Genomic DNA, 15,684 nt, shown 5'->3' on the forward strand with positions numbered 1-15,684 from the left:
GGTATTTTATTAAAGGCACAAACGAATTTTCAGATCACTGGTTGGTGTGACTCGGACTATTCTACTTGTCCTATCACTCGTAGGTCAGTTTCTGGATATTTTGTTCAACTTGGCTCTTCTCCCGTTTCATGGAAAACAAAGAAACAAGACACGGTAAGTATGTCTTCGGCGGAGGCTAAGTATCGGGCAATGGCTTTTATCACCAAGGAATTAAAGTGGCTTAAGCGGGTTCTGCTTGATCTTGGTGTTCCTCATCTCCAGCCGATGAAACTTTATTGTGATAGCCAATCCGCAATTCACATAGCGACCAACCCGGTCTTTCACGAGCGCACAAAACATATCGAGAATGATTGTCACTTCGTCCGCGACGAGATACAGTCCCACAATCTTCACTTAGTCCACGTTCAGAGCAACAAGCAGTTGGCTGATATTTTCACGAAACCACTCGGGGCGACATGTTTTGATAACTTCAGGAACAAGCTGGGCATTTTAAATCTGCATTGCTCCAGCTTGAGGGGGGTATTGGGATATTATTTGATATCATTTATCATATCCCGTAATTTATGTAATTATATTATCTAGTTTCCATAATCTTGCTAATTAGGCTTCCTGTCCACGCCTTTGTATTGTATATAATAATGTACTCCATATTGGAATAAGACATAACACACTTCGATCATCTTCCTCCTCTGTCTCTGTTCAATATGTGTAAAGAAACTCATAATCAAATTCTAAGTCAGTGACACTAATTTCAATTGTGGCCGGCCCGACGCTGATCTGTTGGGTTGGTTCGAATTTAAATGTGTCCTGGCCTATATATATGCATGCATGGTTTAAAGTCATTGAATAGTGAAGTGAATAATACAGTCTCTGTCACACCAATAAATATTATTAAATTTAATGGGTACATTTATTCACTAGATATTTTGTCTTTTTTTTTCTTTTTTTTTTTTAAGTTTGGAAGTGTAAAGTATGGGAGTTTGGAGTTGGACCATTGAACTTTACTATCCAACGTGCAATGCGCCATATTTTTGCATATCCATCCACTAAATTTCGTGGTCGAACGTGTGTATTTTGCTGAGCAAAACAAACTCAAAACTTTTTTTTGTGCCATATATTTAATGAATGTAGTATTTGTTCATAGCATAATTAATTCACCAAAATATTTCGAAATTGTCCACTCTATGAGATTTAAGAACGGTTAGAGGAAAGAGACATTAAAATTCGAAAATAATTCTGTGACACTAAATAATACCCACTGAATGTTGGCAATTAACGTGTATAAAATCTAACTGCAGTCATCACTTTTTCAAACATCACCTCACTTTCCTACTTTCTTTTGTCAATTTATATTATTTGTAAATTGTAATTGTCTATTTTGATCAATCGAAATATTAATTTTACAGTTTTTTTAAACCAAAAACACACAAACAAACAAAGATGAAACAAATACAAATGTAACAACTTGGTCACAAAATTACATCATTGGGAGGCTCATCCTTTAACCTTTTTACTTAAATCTGTGGCTAATGCACACATGTTTGTGGGGACTAGTAACCTTCACGTCCTCTTATTCCTGCTTCCAAACAGCAAGGCAAAGTAAAACAAGATTCTAAAGAAGAGACCTGACGCAAACGTAATCCACAAGCATTCCCACTTGCTCAACTCAGTAATACCCTGCTGTGCAAGTAAGTCAGACCCGGTCCTCAAGCAGGTGGACTCCGTTATTCTCGTTTTCAGAGAATTACCGAGAGTTTCAAGGAGCTTAACTTTCCCGGAATCAGATACTCCTCCGAGAAGAGTGCTGTCAAATACTTGGACTCCCTTAACAAAACATCGAGACGGATCATCAAACTCGTTGATTAAGACAGCCTCATACGGATATTTCAGCAGTGAAATGTAATGAAACCATGTCCAGTAGACCGGTATCCGATCCCGGTTGACGTAGAATCCACTCAACAATAAACAATAGGCGAGATAGGAAATGGCGACCATGTAACTTAACATGATATTGGGAACAACACCGGATATGAATGTCACGACGGAGGATCCAGACCAAAAGGAGGCGTAGATTAGGAGGCAATAGAAGTAGAAACCCTCTAGTCAGCCACTCAATCCAACAGTCCAGAATGTGATCGTGGAAAACACTAAGGAAGGGGCAATGAGCTGTGGAAGAGACACGAGAGAGTGGGATATAACGTAGGAAGATGTTCTGTACGTGTTGTGTGTGGTCTCTCTCAAGAAAATGTATCGTTCCTGGATGAAAACGGGGACATTGTCTAAACAACAGTAGAACATTGTGGGCACAACGAAAGCGAACAAGGTCAACCTCTCTTGTGCTCCTCTTGGAGTGTGGTCTAGCTTCCAGTACACAGTGGCTAAGAGAAAACCAGTCACCATCACGGTAGCAATCCGCGTTCCTACAAGCTCAGGCATCCGCATCCAGTTTTTCATGTACCGTTTGGCTAAGATGAATGTTTCGAACAGTGACGGGTTTGCGTATGAAGACACTGTTTCCATGGAAACAAGATTGGCTCTAGATGTGCCTGAGACTAGTTTACCTCTAGAGACACTTGCATTGATGGCTTCTTTTAAGGTTAATGGGCTGTCTAGCTCGAACATGTTGGTATGTGGAGCAGATTGGCTGAAACTGAGCTTGTTTTGTTGCCACTTTTCATTGAAGTCAACTAAACTTCTAGTTCCTTCGGTGGATCCTTCGAGTTCTCGAACTAAATCAAGAGCGAACTCTGTGATGTTCTCTTTCTCCGGGATGGGACGACCGAAATCGGAGAAGAATCCGGGAAGACTAGCCGGAGATCCATTGAACACACTTTTACCACGAGATAAAATGATAAGCCGATCAAGCAACTCCACGATACGAGCACTAGGTTGATGGATCGACATAATTACAATACTGCCACTTTGAGCGATACGTTTCAAAACTTGCACCACCATAAACGCGTTTGTAGAATCCAATCCAGACGTTGGTTCGTCGAGGAACAGGACGATAGGATCGTGAATAATATCGATTCCTATTGAAACGCGCCGTCGTTCTCCGCCAGATACTCCACGGTGTCCTTCGTCTCCGATTACCGTGTTGGCCGCGTTTCTAAGCCCTAATTGGTCAATTAGGGCTTCAACACGCTCCATCTTCTTGGATTTGGATAAAGATATCGGGAGACGGAACTCGGAAGCGAACATTAAGGTTTCTTTGACGGTAAGCATCGGAAAGAGAAGATCGTCTTGCATCACATACGCTGATATGACCTTGAGCAGTCGAGTTTGCAAAACTTTTTCTCCGTTTAGAGTTACGGAGCCTCTTAAGCTTCCCTCAGCAACTCTCCCCGCTAATGCATCGATCAACGTAGATTTCCCTGCTCCACTTGCACCAAGAACGGCGAGGATATCTCCGTCACAAGCCTCGCCGGAAACATCATCAAGTAGAGTCTTTACTCCGCTTTGCCGTGAGAAACCAAAACGACGTCCAAGTATGACGTCGTATTCAAGATTGTTGAAGGCTAGGACGAACGGGACAGGCTTTAGGTGTAAGGCTTCGACATCTATCACGTAATGAGCTGGATCATCGCTTTTTTCGCTGTCGCCGGAATCTCCTTTTCGGAAACTGTCACAATCTTTCAGCAACTCGTCGAGCGTAGGTGATCCGATGGGAGTGATATATTGAGTTTCCGACAAAACACGTGGCATAGCAATCTTTCTACCGCTAAGTGATAGATTCATCGTACAGTTAGAGATCATCAAACTGATGGTGAAGTTTGCCTAAAAAAAAAGAAAACTCTTATAGTAATTGGTATATTTATGATGCGACGTATAGTTCGATACGTTGAGTATTTATAAGACATTATGTAATTGGTGTTGTAACTTCTTTAACTTAAAATTTTGAAAGAAAGAAATTTAACGTTAGTGGCTCGTACGAGTCGACAATTTATTCAGAAATTTGGTTTTCGACATTAATGTATGTATGAAGCGAAAAAAAAACTGTGAACAACGTGGTCATTTCTTGATAAGACTTGAAAAAGAATCTTCAAAATATGATTTTTGGCTTCTGCACTGCGCCACGAGTCGCATTTAAATTTGACCTACGTGACTCATCAACAAAATTTTGAAGCTGTGTTTCTGTATACACAGTGACACGTTTGTTAATTGTTAACAGCAACCAATAGTGAAGACAGGCCAGTTTTATCGTCCACAAGGGCGCGCAGATCCAAAAGATATTTGAGCGCATCACAATGTTATACTATATAGTTAATGATATATACAGAATATGAAAATTATTAAAATTCAATTGGTGGAATTTGCACTGCAGCACCAAGATCCGTCCCTGATTATTCGTCCATCTTATGCATTTTAAGTCGGAAACCAGAGCATATACATTATGTAAGTGTTAGTATTCTTTCTGATTGCCCATACACACATTCTTTTGTTTTGGTGGTATTATGATTTTGGAATCATCCAAAAACGCTAGTTCTTAGTCCCAACTATCTATTCAAATATGAACACGGAAACATACAAAATATACATTAATGAATATATGTATAGCATGTAGAAGTAATTGATGAAAAAATCCAAAAGAGAAGAAAATAAGTGATAAACATTATTTATGGAAAGGAAGTAAGGAACCATGCTGAAACTATTGAGGAATGCGTTGACATATTAACCATGCATGTAACGCATACAGATACAATGGATGTTGATGTCAAAGCTAGTAGGAGAACCACTCACGTACGTCTCTCACTCTCTTCAATGTGGCTCCACAAAACGGTTAGTAATTTGGTATGGGTACTTCACTTTATACCCAATTCTCCACTAATTGGTTAAACTCGAATGCCCATTTGAGTTGGATTCATGATTAATCTAGTTTGTTTGGTATGATTGTAATGGAGACTCAGAATACAACTAGCAATAAGTTAGAAAGTAATTAACCCAAAAAAAACAAAAAATGACAACTTGCAAGTTCTTAAACCAAAAAAAAAAATGTAAAAAGTTAACTATAATATGTGTCTTTATCAAAANTAAAAAAAAAAAAAAAAAAAAAACTATAATATGTGTGTCAGTGTGTGGCTCGTAGGATACGACAACCACCAACAACATCGCCGTCGTACATGCATGATTTCATTAAACTAATTTTTATCTTTCTACTATTATTTCATGAAATTTCATTTTCGACATAACTGTACTTAAGAAATACTATAAATTGTGATTGTTGAATTTAATTCGTGTTACATGCTTGGAATAAATGCAATTAGGCTTGTTTAACTCTCAAAGCTGGGAGATCTACCAACTTTTATTTAAAGTAATGTTTTTCTAGATTAAAACATGTTTTCTTTGACTAATAGTAGTACAAATTACAAGTTTGAAAATTTCAAATCATAACACCTAAAATTAGTATTTGTTTTCTCGTCGATCGGCAGGGATCTGACGGCCATACACATTCTTTTGTTTTTGGAATTATGGTTTTGAGTGTCCACAATCGCTAATCCTACAGTTATACTCCTAAAGGGAATGCAATAAATAACATTTAAGAAACCGAGTTATGAGATACGTACAGTATAGAACTTTTTTTAGCACCAGAGATTACTAGCTAAAAATAGGAAGTTAATGGCAAATTAAAGTTTTGTTTAAAACTGGCTATCGAATTGTCCACGTGACCCATAAACCAAATTTTGCACTAGTCCATCCGCCCTAGATTAATGTATCATGATCTATCACTTCAAAGCTGCTGGGACATGCACCAAATCTTGTTTAAAGCAATGTTTCTATATAAAAACTAGATTTCAATAGCAAGAACTACTTTTCAAACCTTTATCGCCCATAATTTCTTAAATCGTATAACATCACAACATGTAAATTGGTGTATTACTTTTTTTCCGTCGGTACGAGTATGATTGTGACGGCAATTTAAGTTACTTTGTTGTTTTGGAAGCATGGCACAGGTGAGGGAATTCGGGAGGTCCCAAATCTAAAAATAGTCGGTTTTTTTCATTTCACAAGGATATTATTATTAAAACAAATATCTTTACAAACGGATAACCACAAACTTTAGCCCCAAGAACAAGGAATACATCAGTCCTAGCTCGGGAACGTGATCCGACATCAGCAAAACTATACAAACAAACTAAAGGCTACGATTATGGAATTTCTAAATTTCTGACAATCTTCTCTCATAGTTGCTTTCCAAAGAAAAGATGAAGTCATCAAGAAACCGTCAATTTCAGAACTGATGCTTCAAGTCCTCTTGTCTTCTTGACTTGTTCTCAAAGATTCAAAGTTGCATCTCTAGCTGGAACGACTGAGATATTAATATATTTCCACCAAATAATCTATTTAATATTTTTTTAAAACATTTTTGTGCCATCTATCTGTATCCAAACAAGTCACAACTAAATTATGTACAATCCTTACAACTAAATACAATGATTTACTTATTTGATAATATTAATTTCTTAAAATCTATTTACCTAATTTAAAGTAATATGTTAGATTAAAATATAATTCTTCTTTTATTTTTATTTAATCTTATATTTAATTATTTAAATTACTATTTAATACATTAAGTTAATAAAATTTTAGATTTTTTTTAGTAAATGATGTGATTTGAATTTTTATAAACGGATATATATTTAAAAAATGTTTTAGAATTTTTGTAACCAAACAAGTATATTCGGATATAGATTATTTTACATTTGAGTTATTTTAATATATAATAAATATCTATTTTAATCTTTTTATTAATTATTGTGAGAATATACATATATAACAATGTAACATTTATATTAAAACTCAAAAAAACTTGATTTATTTATAATATATTCAAATTTAAAAAAAAATTATTTGGTGGTGTACCCTAGTATTAGTAAAAATAGGAGAGATAGCTCAATTTCAAGAAGACGTTAATAGTATAATAATCCTACCCGGTCCAAACCGGTTTGGCAAACCGAATCATCTCGATCTAGAGAAGAATCTACTTTTGTCGTGTTCGTTCGTGACTTTGTCGCTCAAGCACCGACGGGTAAACAGAAACATCATAACGATACGACGTCGCAGTAACAACGAACGATGGCGTCGCTACCATACGCCGATGCCGATTGTAGCCTTAGAGCTTTAGCTGGCCGTGCCGAGGGTTTCGGCCGCTTCGCCGTCGGTGGTCTCCACGGCGATGTCTACGTCGTCACTTCTCTTGCAGGTCATGTCTCTGTATTCGTTAAATACACATATCTACGAATCTATAAATATTTTTTTTTGCTCGATGCTTTACCGATGATCATATTGATTGTGAGATGCATTGGTTTGATTTGATTTGAGACACCGAATCTTAATTATGGCTGTTTGTATTCAAAGATGTTGAGATTGATTTATGTGTAGATGATGGACCTGGGACTCTTCGTGAAGGAGGTAGGAGGAAAGAGCCGTTATGGATTGTGTTTGCAGTTTCTGGAACTATTCATCTCAATTCATACTTGAGTGTATCCTCTTACAAGACGGTTGATGGAAGAGGACAACGAATTAAGCTCACTGGGAAAGGGATAAGACTAAAGGAATGTGAGCATATCATAATTTGCAATTTGGAGTTTGAAGGTGGTAGAGGTCATGATGTTGATGGTATTCAGATTAAACCAAAGTCTAGACACATTTGGATTGATCGGTGTAGCTTGCGTGATTACGATGATGGGCTTATTGATATTACTAGACAAAGCACTGATATCACTGTTTCTAGGTGAGAGTAGATGATTTTTTTTTTTTGGATGGTTAAGGAAGCTAGTGTTGTTGTTGTTGTAGGGTCTGTTCTGGTGATTAATGTTTTTGCATCTGGTTTCTACAGATGTTATTTTGCACAGCATGATAAGACGATGCTGATTGGAGCAGATCCTTCTCATGTTGATGATAGATGTATCCGAGTTACCATTCATCATTGTTTCTTTGATGGAACCAGGCAGAGGCAACCTCGTCTTAGGTTTGGAAAAGTTCATTTATACAACAATTATACAAGAAACTGGGGATTATATGCTGTTTGTGCTAGCGTAGAAGCGCAGGTAAAAAACTCTTTTCTATGATTCCAATTGTAGATCTTATGTCATTGCTTCATATCTCAACTGAGGAACAATTGTGTTTCTGAAATCAGGTTTTCTCTCAATGCAATATATACGAAGCAGGAGTGAAGAAGAAAACTTTTGAATACTACCCAGAAAAGGTTGATTCTTGCTTTTCACTTGCATTTAGAGAAAATCTTGTTACTCTTGTGAATTCATCATCATCATCTTGTGTTGATTTGTTTGTAGGCTGCTGACAAGGAAGAAGTGAGAGCTGGTTTAGTACGTTCTGAAAATGACTTGTTCTTAAACGGAGCTCAACCTTCCTTGTTGACAGGAGCCAGTGAAGAATGTGTGTTCCATCCAAGCGAGCACTACCCGACATGGACTGTCGAGCCACCATCAGAAACTCTCAAGCAAATTATGCAAATTTGTACCGGTTGGCAATCTTTATCCCGTCCTTCAGATCATGGAGTTCCTAAGTAACAGTTGTGATCCTATTGTTTTCTTGCATATCATATTTTCTTCCTAAGTTATTCAAGAAGTGAATAAGGCTTTTGTTCGTCAGCACATTATGTTCAGAGTACGCTGTTGTGTGTGATTTTTGATGCATTTTTCTTCTTTTTGATAAGTAATTGGCTTCTTGAATGTATAATCCCTGAATCAAATTCTTTGCCAGATTTATATCAGATTCGGTTATTATAGACTATACTAGTTGTTAAAGCGTTTCATAGATTTTTTCCTCAGTGTAATTTATGTAAATAAAATCCCAATATTGTTTTACGTTCTCATTTTCTGTTGTACACACAATGCAAACACAAGTAACCGTACATTTTTTTATATTTCACATTATGTAGAATGGAGCATTCAGCCAAAACCATCGATCGAGTCTCAGCCTGAAACACATCCAAGTGATTTCCAGGACGAAGAAGACGAAGACGAAGAAAAAGAAGAAGATGCATGAATTGGTGTTCCGTGGAATAGATCGGAGATGTAATTCTCCAAATTATCTGGCTTGAACCTCACCAGGATCTCAGTATTTCTCTCCTGGCCGAGCATTGGTAAGTACTTCCTGTAAAACTCTCTGTATTCTGGTACAAGTTTCTTTGCTATCGAAACCTTCAGTTCGTCCCTAAGTTTTGCATCTGGTACAACTCGTGATGATTGTTTCATATATGCTTCTTCAAATGCCGTGTGAAATCTTCTGAAATATATTTTGGCCTCCTCTGGTGATAGGTCTGTGGGTTCTTCTGGTAAAGACATGAAAACATTGGACCATGCTGCTATCTCATAATTCCCAGCATAGGCGCTGAGTTTATCATCATGGTTAGTGAGCCAGTCATCTCCAAGGAGATCCCTCAGTTGAGTTGAACGAACCGTTTCAATGATGAGCTGAAGGTTGTTAGCAAGGAAAAGGTAAGACAGAGAAACATCCTTGTAATGTTCTGCTTTGGTGTCTAGTTTGCATAGCAAAGCCAGGATGAGCCAAGCAAAATGGACCGAGAGTGCGTGATTTTGTTGTTCATCTTCCGAAATTGGAGTTCTGACATAAGATTCTAGCAGGCGGGTGTCTCTCTGGATTGGATGGTCTGCAAGGATTTCAGACAATACACAGCTGTATTTAGAAAGGGAAGAGATGAAGCTCATTGTTGATCGTGTCAGTTTATGAACCCCTCCTCCAGTTGTAAGGGCTTTCGTGGAATCCTTCTGAATGGTTGATTCAAATTCCGTGAGAGCATTGTGTATTGAGACCTTTAGTTTTTGCAGCGTTGTGAGTGCCTGAGATTTCACACCAGCTACTGCATCGAAGTGGAATATCATCTCTATGTCTTGCCAGAGATCAGAGATTGCAGCCTGTAGATCCATTAGCGGGAAGATCCTCTCATGGGATTTTTTCTCCTTGGCAACAAATTCAGGGAACTTGAAAAGGTTAGTGGCTGCTTCGTTTGCAATCTCGTAAAAGCACGACTCTCTTGTTGAATTAGAGGCAGAAAAGACATGATCACAAAGAAGCTTTTCTCCACGGAAGAGTGTGGCAATGCCAATCTTTGCAGCTTTTATCCAGTTCTTGATCATATGCTCGAGGGTGACCCAGTCCATTTTGTGAAATCTGGAGCCTTTGTAGATTTCGATCCCGAGCAAGCTCAGTCCTTCATCTACGATCGATTTTCTGATCCGCTTATAAATCTTTACGCACTCTTTACCATATCCACAACTGATCATACTCTCGGCTATCGCCTTTAGGTCAGACATCACCACAGCTGCAGCTTTCTCTACCTTAGTGATCGATTCACCAGCTTTCCTCAACTCATTGTCACTGTCATAGTCGTCGTCAGATCCCATAAAATCTTCAAATTCAGAATTGCTGGAGGTTGAGGATTGACCGGAAACTGATTCGGGATCAAGCTTGTCTCTATTTGAAGATAATATCTGGAAGAACTCTTTTTCAAGTCTCGCCATGGCGATCTGCATCAGGGTCTGTGCAAGAGCAAGCTTTGGGGATTGAGAGTCTTCAGAGACAAGAAAATGCATCGCTCTGCGCAAATCGCGGACACATCTGATGAACTCTTTGGCCTCTCTTCTGCTATGGTTGAACAGAGAGACGATCTTGGTGAAGGAAGGCGTATGCGGGTCCCATTTTCTGATGACAGATTCCGCTTTCTCCATGGTTTCCTCAACCATAGACTGAGTAAAAGTCTGGTTCAGAGGAGAAGCAGGGAAAGAAGTGAATGAAGAAGGAGAAGAAGGAGTATATTTAGGAGATGAGGAAGAGAAGAAAGAAAATTTCGCCATTGAAGAAGCTCTCTATTCGCCTTCGTTTTCCTGAATTGAAAACGAGGAGGTTTTCAAAAATGGTGTTACTTGGCCTTTACTCTTTCTATTTTATTAATGAAGATATGGTATTAACAATTATATATATATAGAGAGATTGGTCTTTGACTCTTGAGATTGAATGCGATGAAGATGTGCTTACCTGTGATCGTGATTTGTGAATATAGAGACTATTGACTTTGATGTATAATATACTCAATTTTAATTTATATTAACTAGAGTACAAAAATTTTAATCTGGCGACAAAGTTTTGCTATACACGTCTAGGAGTATTTGACCATTTCAATCTGTCAACTTATAAGTTTGATATATGTATTTTAATCAAAATTTCAATTAATTTGACTTTTTTATAGCATCATTCGTAATATTTGTATCTTTCTTGTTTCGAATTTTGTATTTTAGTAGAAGATTTTGACGAAAAAACTAATAAAAGTTTCACTAGAAAAGTCCGAATTCTAGATTAGATATTCAGCGTTCTCTTATTAGAAAAACGCGTGTCTGCATTTCAGTTTTTGTTTTGTGTCTGTCAACGTCTGTATTTCAGTTTATAACATTTTAATGTGTTATCGCTGTCCTTCTAAACTAACAGCTATACGTTTATTTTAATGGTTAAAGATAAAAGTGCTACAAAATATTTCAGTTGATTTTGATAGCCTTATACAAAAACTAATATCCTTTCGTTTGACCAAAAGAAGATCGAAAATGATGATGATACGTACTTATTATATTCTTGATCCAAAAACAATAACGTTATATTCCAACTTTGCCAATACATTACATATCATATGCACACAAACACAAGACATTCGCATGTTAGGTAGTAAGATCAAGTTTGCAAGAAAAAGTCAAATATACGCACTCGATAAACTGCGATATAAAAGATATACAATACATACGGTACGGAGTCATAGGCAATTTTCCAGGCCTTAAAGAATAAAATAGAGATTCGTTTACCCATTTGTCCAAAAAACAAAAAAAAAAAGAGATTCGTTTACCCAAGTCAACTGAGCTTACATGATAAATTTCAACCCATTTGGCTTGAACGACTTATATATGTGAGTTGGCTTAATCATTATAAGCTAGTCTACGTTTTGTTACGACTCTCGCTTTAATTTAAAATTATAGCCAGAGAATTATTTCACGATTCGGTTATATTGGAAACGAACCATAAAGAATTTAGTTATTCTAGTTGTCGTTTTCTTAAGTGGAATTTACAGTCAACAAAGCAATGAAAACTATTACTAATGCCATTACTTGATTACGAACGAATTCACAAAATTTAATTTAAATCTGACAATATAATCTTTTTCGCCCAGTTCCAAATACTGCTAGACTTAGAGACTAGAGTGTGCTTATGGGTCTTTAGTTTGAATTCGATAACAATGTGTGGACTACCTACTTACCCGTAAATAAAAGAAAATACCCACAAAATTATCAACACGGAAAGCCATTGACTTTGATAGGGGGTGGGACGGTGGGTGTTCGGATTCCCGTTTGGACTCAGCTCCGATATTTCAGGTTTTCGGGTATAGGCTTATAACATACTAGTATACCACCCGCACCATGCGCGGACAAAATTGACATTATTTCGTTCTTTTCTGCTTCATTTGTTTCCTCTATTATTCTTTCACCAAAACCTAGATAAAAAAAAAAATACAAAACCATCTTTAGTATAGTTTTCAACAATCACACATCAACTGTCGAAAAAAAGCAAATAGAAGTAGATTCAGATATTAAGATGGTTGTGTAAAGAACCTGGCTGGAGATCAGTTTAACAGATGTACTCATTGTCGAGTTGTCGAGAGGGAAAGAAAGAAAAAAAAACAATTACTATGAAGAAGACATCAAGTACATAAAGACTGTTATGAAACTAGAGAGTTTAGGATGAAATCTCTTAGTCTTATTAATGATAATGAATAGAGGTTACATATATATAGAGAGTACAAAGGCCAAAGCCCAAACCGACATAGCCTAAGTCTCATGGACGAATGGGCCTAAATCCTAGAGATACATAACATGGGCCGTAAGGCCAAGAACCAATGGACTGTATATGGGCTGTATGGCAATGTCCTAATGGACTGTGAACGGGCCGGTCTATGGAGTCCACTAAGTGTTTTACAACACTCCCCCTTGGACGAGATGACCGTGCCTATGTTGGATGGGATCGCTGCAATGTGCTTAGGGGATGCTGCCTCATTAAAACCTTACCAGGAAAACCCAATGGGACAAAACCTTGGTGAAGGAAAAAGAGTAGAGCACACATTGCTCCCCCTGATCCAAACATCACTCCAAGTCCAGATGTCACCACATTCCAATCTTGTGCGTGAACTTCCTGAACGTCGATGTCGGCAATGCTTTGGTGAAGAAGAACTTCAGCAGTATCCGATCTCCCTTGATGTAACCTTCCTTGAGTTGTGCGATACAGGCCGAATTGTCCTCATATATGACCGTTGCTTCTTTGTTGTCGTCCATGCCGCTATCCGTCCATATATGTTGAGTCATCGAACAGAACGCACTAAACCTTCTTTGCTATAACCTGCATCAACAATACCAACTAAAACCTTCTTTGTTATAGTTAGTATAATATAAACCCAAATCTTACCTTCCTTGTAGGTAACATAATAAATACTTAATTTTTACTCTAGTGCCTTTGGGTTAGTCAAGAACTAATTCTTGCTAGGAGGTTCACGGCAAAACTTATCTCTGGTCTAGTGTGGCTAGCCAAGATTAATTCTCCTATAGCACTGAGGTATGGCATTTCAGGACCGAGAACTTCCTCATTGTCCTTCTTTGGACCAATGGATCTTTATCCAAATCAATGCTCCTTACAACCATTGGGCTAGTCAATGGGTGAGCTTAGTCCTTATTAAAACTCTTGAGTACTTTTCTGTATATGCCATTTGATGCACAAGGATTCTATCATTTATGTACTCAAGTTGTAACCCCAAACAGAATTTTTCTTTTGCCTAGGTCTTTCATTTCAAATTCTTTCTTGTTTGGGCGATTTAACCAGGGGTTCCAAGGATGTTTAAATCATCCATATAGACTGCTATTATCACAAATCCTTTGTTTGCAAACTTCTTTATAAATACATGGACTGATGGGATCATTATTATAGCTTTCTTTAGCTAGGTACTTGCTTAATCTATTGTACCATATACACCCACTTTGTTTCAGTCCATAAAGGTATTTGTCTAGCCTTATGCAGTATTTTCTCGAGAACCACTCTTATAATTGAGCTCTATACCCTCTGGTAATCTCATTTCATTTTCCAGTGGACCATGTAAGTATACGGTTTTAACATCCATTAACCGTAAATCCAGTTTTTCTTTTATAGCCAGACTTATTAAAGTCGTTGCATCCATCACAGGGAGTAAGTCTCCTCATAATCTATTCCTGGTCTTTGAGAGAATCCTTGTGCTATAAGCCGTGCTTTATCTCACGCTTTCATTACTCTCATTTCTCTTTCTTACAAAGACCAACTTATGTCCAACTGGTTTATATCAAGTGTTGTCCTTAAGGTCGGACCAAACACATTTCTCTTCTTTAAAGAGTTTAACTCCACGTCAATGGCTTCTTTCTATTTTAGCCAATCTTTACTTTGAGTGCACTCTAATATAGACGTGAGTTTCTGATCCTCATTTACTTCAAGTGCTACCTTGCATGCAATTATTTCATTAATGTCGACATCTTTGCAGTTCCATTTTATTCTAGACATGATATAGTATATCGAGCTCTTATTATTATTAATACCTTAAGGACCTTGAGGTTTAGCGTCCCAAACCTCATTGTTGGTACCTTAGGATTTGCCGCGGCCATGTCTATACTCTTTCCTTAACCTCGGTTTTATTTGCACCTTTCTTAGATTTCCGAAGGTTCTTTTCTATGGAACATATTGGTCTATTTAGACTCTGTAGCAACTTGATTATTGTGTTCCTTTTGAACATCAATACGTACTGGTGCATTACAAGCTGGTATGTACGATTTCATAATTCTCTTTTGGGTCATTAAAGGAATCTTGGCAATTGAATAGCTAGCTTTTGCAAATGTACAATCTCGAGGATCTTGCCAATTTAAGGATGTTTGATTCCATAATATTTCTTTGACCAGCTTGTCTTTCTCTCCACCCAATGTAGGGAATTCGGATTCAGCAAACTGACAATCCGTGTATCTGGCCACATATAAATCACCCATAGTTGGCTCAAGATACTTAACAATGGTGGGAGAATCATATCAATATATATTCCCATCCTCCTTTGAGGTCCCATCTTTGTTCTCTGTGATGATGCAATATAAACGGCACACCCGTATATTATTTTAGATGGGATATGTCTGGCTTATGACCCGTTATGCATTTGGGAATATTTATACTCACTAGATGGCCTGATGCGTATAAGTTCTGTTGCATGTAGTACTGTGTGTCCCCAAGCCGACACAAGAAGCTTCGACCTCATGAGTAATGGTCGAGCAATTTATTAAGTGCGTTTAATGAAGGATTCATCTAATCCATTCTCTGTATGTTCATGTGCCACAGGGTGGTCCACACTCCCCCCCATGGACATACCATTATTATTAAACGCTTGGGATATAAATTCACCAGCACTATCTAGACTTATAGTCTTAAGTGGAAAATTTCTTTAGTTACATTTGCTGGTGATGGCCTTATAAATGAGTTTCCCTTGTGTACATGTTACACACGTGAGATTGTAGGGATAGCTCTTCTCTCTCTTAGGAGTGTGCCAATTTTATTTAATATCAACATACGCATCATGTTAGAAACACGGATGGCCAATCCGGTCATGCCATA

The 15,684-nt window shown here is 37.6% G+C and overlaps 3 protein-coding genes across 3 annotated transcripts; 1 reads left to right on the forward strand and 2 right to left on the reverse strand.

The window, feature by feature from the left end:
- On the reverse strand, positions 1,382-3,788 carry LOC104781390 (ABC transporter G family member 19-like). The gene is given in 1 exon segment (XM_010506056.1): positions 1,382-3,788. A coding segment is annotated over 1 exon segment (2,196 nt). The 5' UTR covers positions 3,757-3,788; the 3' UTR covers positions 1,382-1,560.
- On the forward strand, positions 6,993-8,749 carry LOC104781391 (probable pectate lyase 4). Its single transcript, XM_010506057.1, has 5 exons — positions 6,993-7,201; positions 7,381-7,732; positions 7,838-8,048; positions 8,138-8,206; positions 8,295-8,749. The coding sequence occupies exons 1-5, from the start codon at positions 7,075-7,077 to the stop codon at positions 8,529-8,531; spliced, it is 996 nt and encodes a 331-aa protein (XP_010504359.1). The 5' UTR covers positions 6,993-7,074; the 3' UTR covers positions 8,532-8,749.
- Positions 8,813-11,097, reverse strand: LOC104781392 (exocyst complex component EXO70A1-like). Its single transcript, XM_010506058.1, has one exon. It carries the CDS (start codon positions 10,836-10,838, stop codon positions 8,937-8,939), a length of 1,902 nt encoding a protein of 633 aa, XP_010504360.1. The 5' UTR covers positions 10,839-11,097; the 3' UTR covers positions 8,813-8,936.

This window comes from Camelina sativa, chromosome 4 (assembly GCF_000633955.1).
Source record: "Camelina sativa cultivar DH55 chromosome 4, Cs, whole genome shotgun sequence".
Taxonomy (NCBI): domain Eukaryota; kingdom Viridiplantae; phylum Streptophyta; class Magnoliopsida; order Brassicales; family Brassicaceae; genus Camelina; species Camelina sativa.

Coding starts and splice junctions, on each gene's coding strand:
- LOC104781391 (XM_010506057.1), top strand. CDS start 7,075: ATGGCGTCGCTACCATACGCCGATGCCGATTGTAGCCTTAGAGCTTTA. Junction 7,733..7,837: donor ACTGATATCACTGTTTCTAG/GTGAGAGTAGAT, acceptor TGGTTTCTACAG/ATGTTATTTTGCACAGCATG. Junction 8,049..8,137: donor GTGCTAGCGTAGAAGCGCAG/GTAAAAAACTCT, acceptor TTCTGAAATCAG/GTTTTCTCTCAATGCAATAT.
- LOC104781392 (XM_010506058.1), bottom strand. CDS start 10,838: ATGGCGAAATTTTCTTTCTTCTCTTCCTCATCTCCTAAATATACTCCT.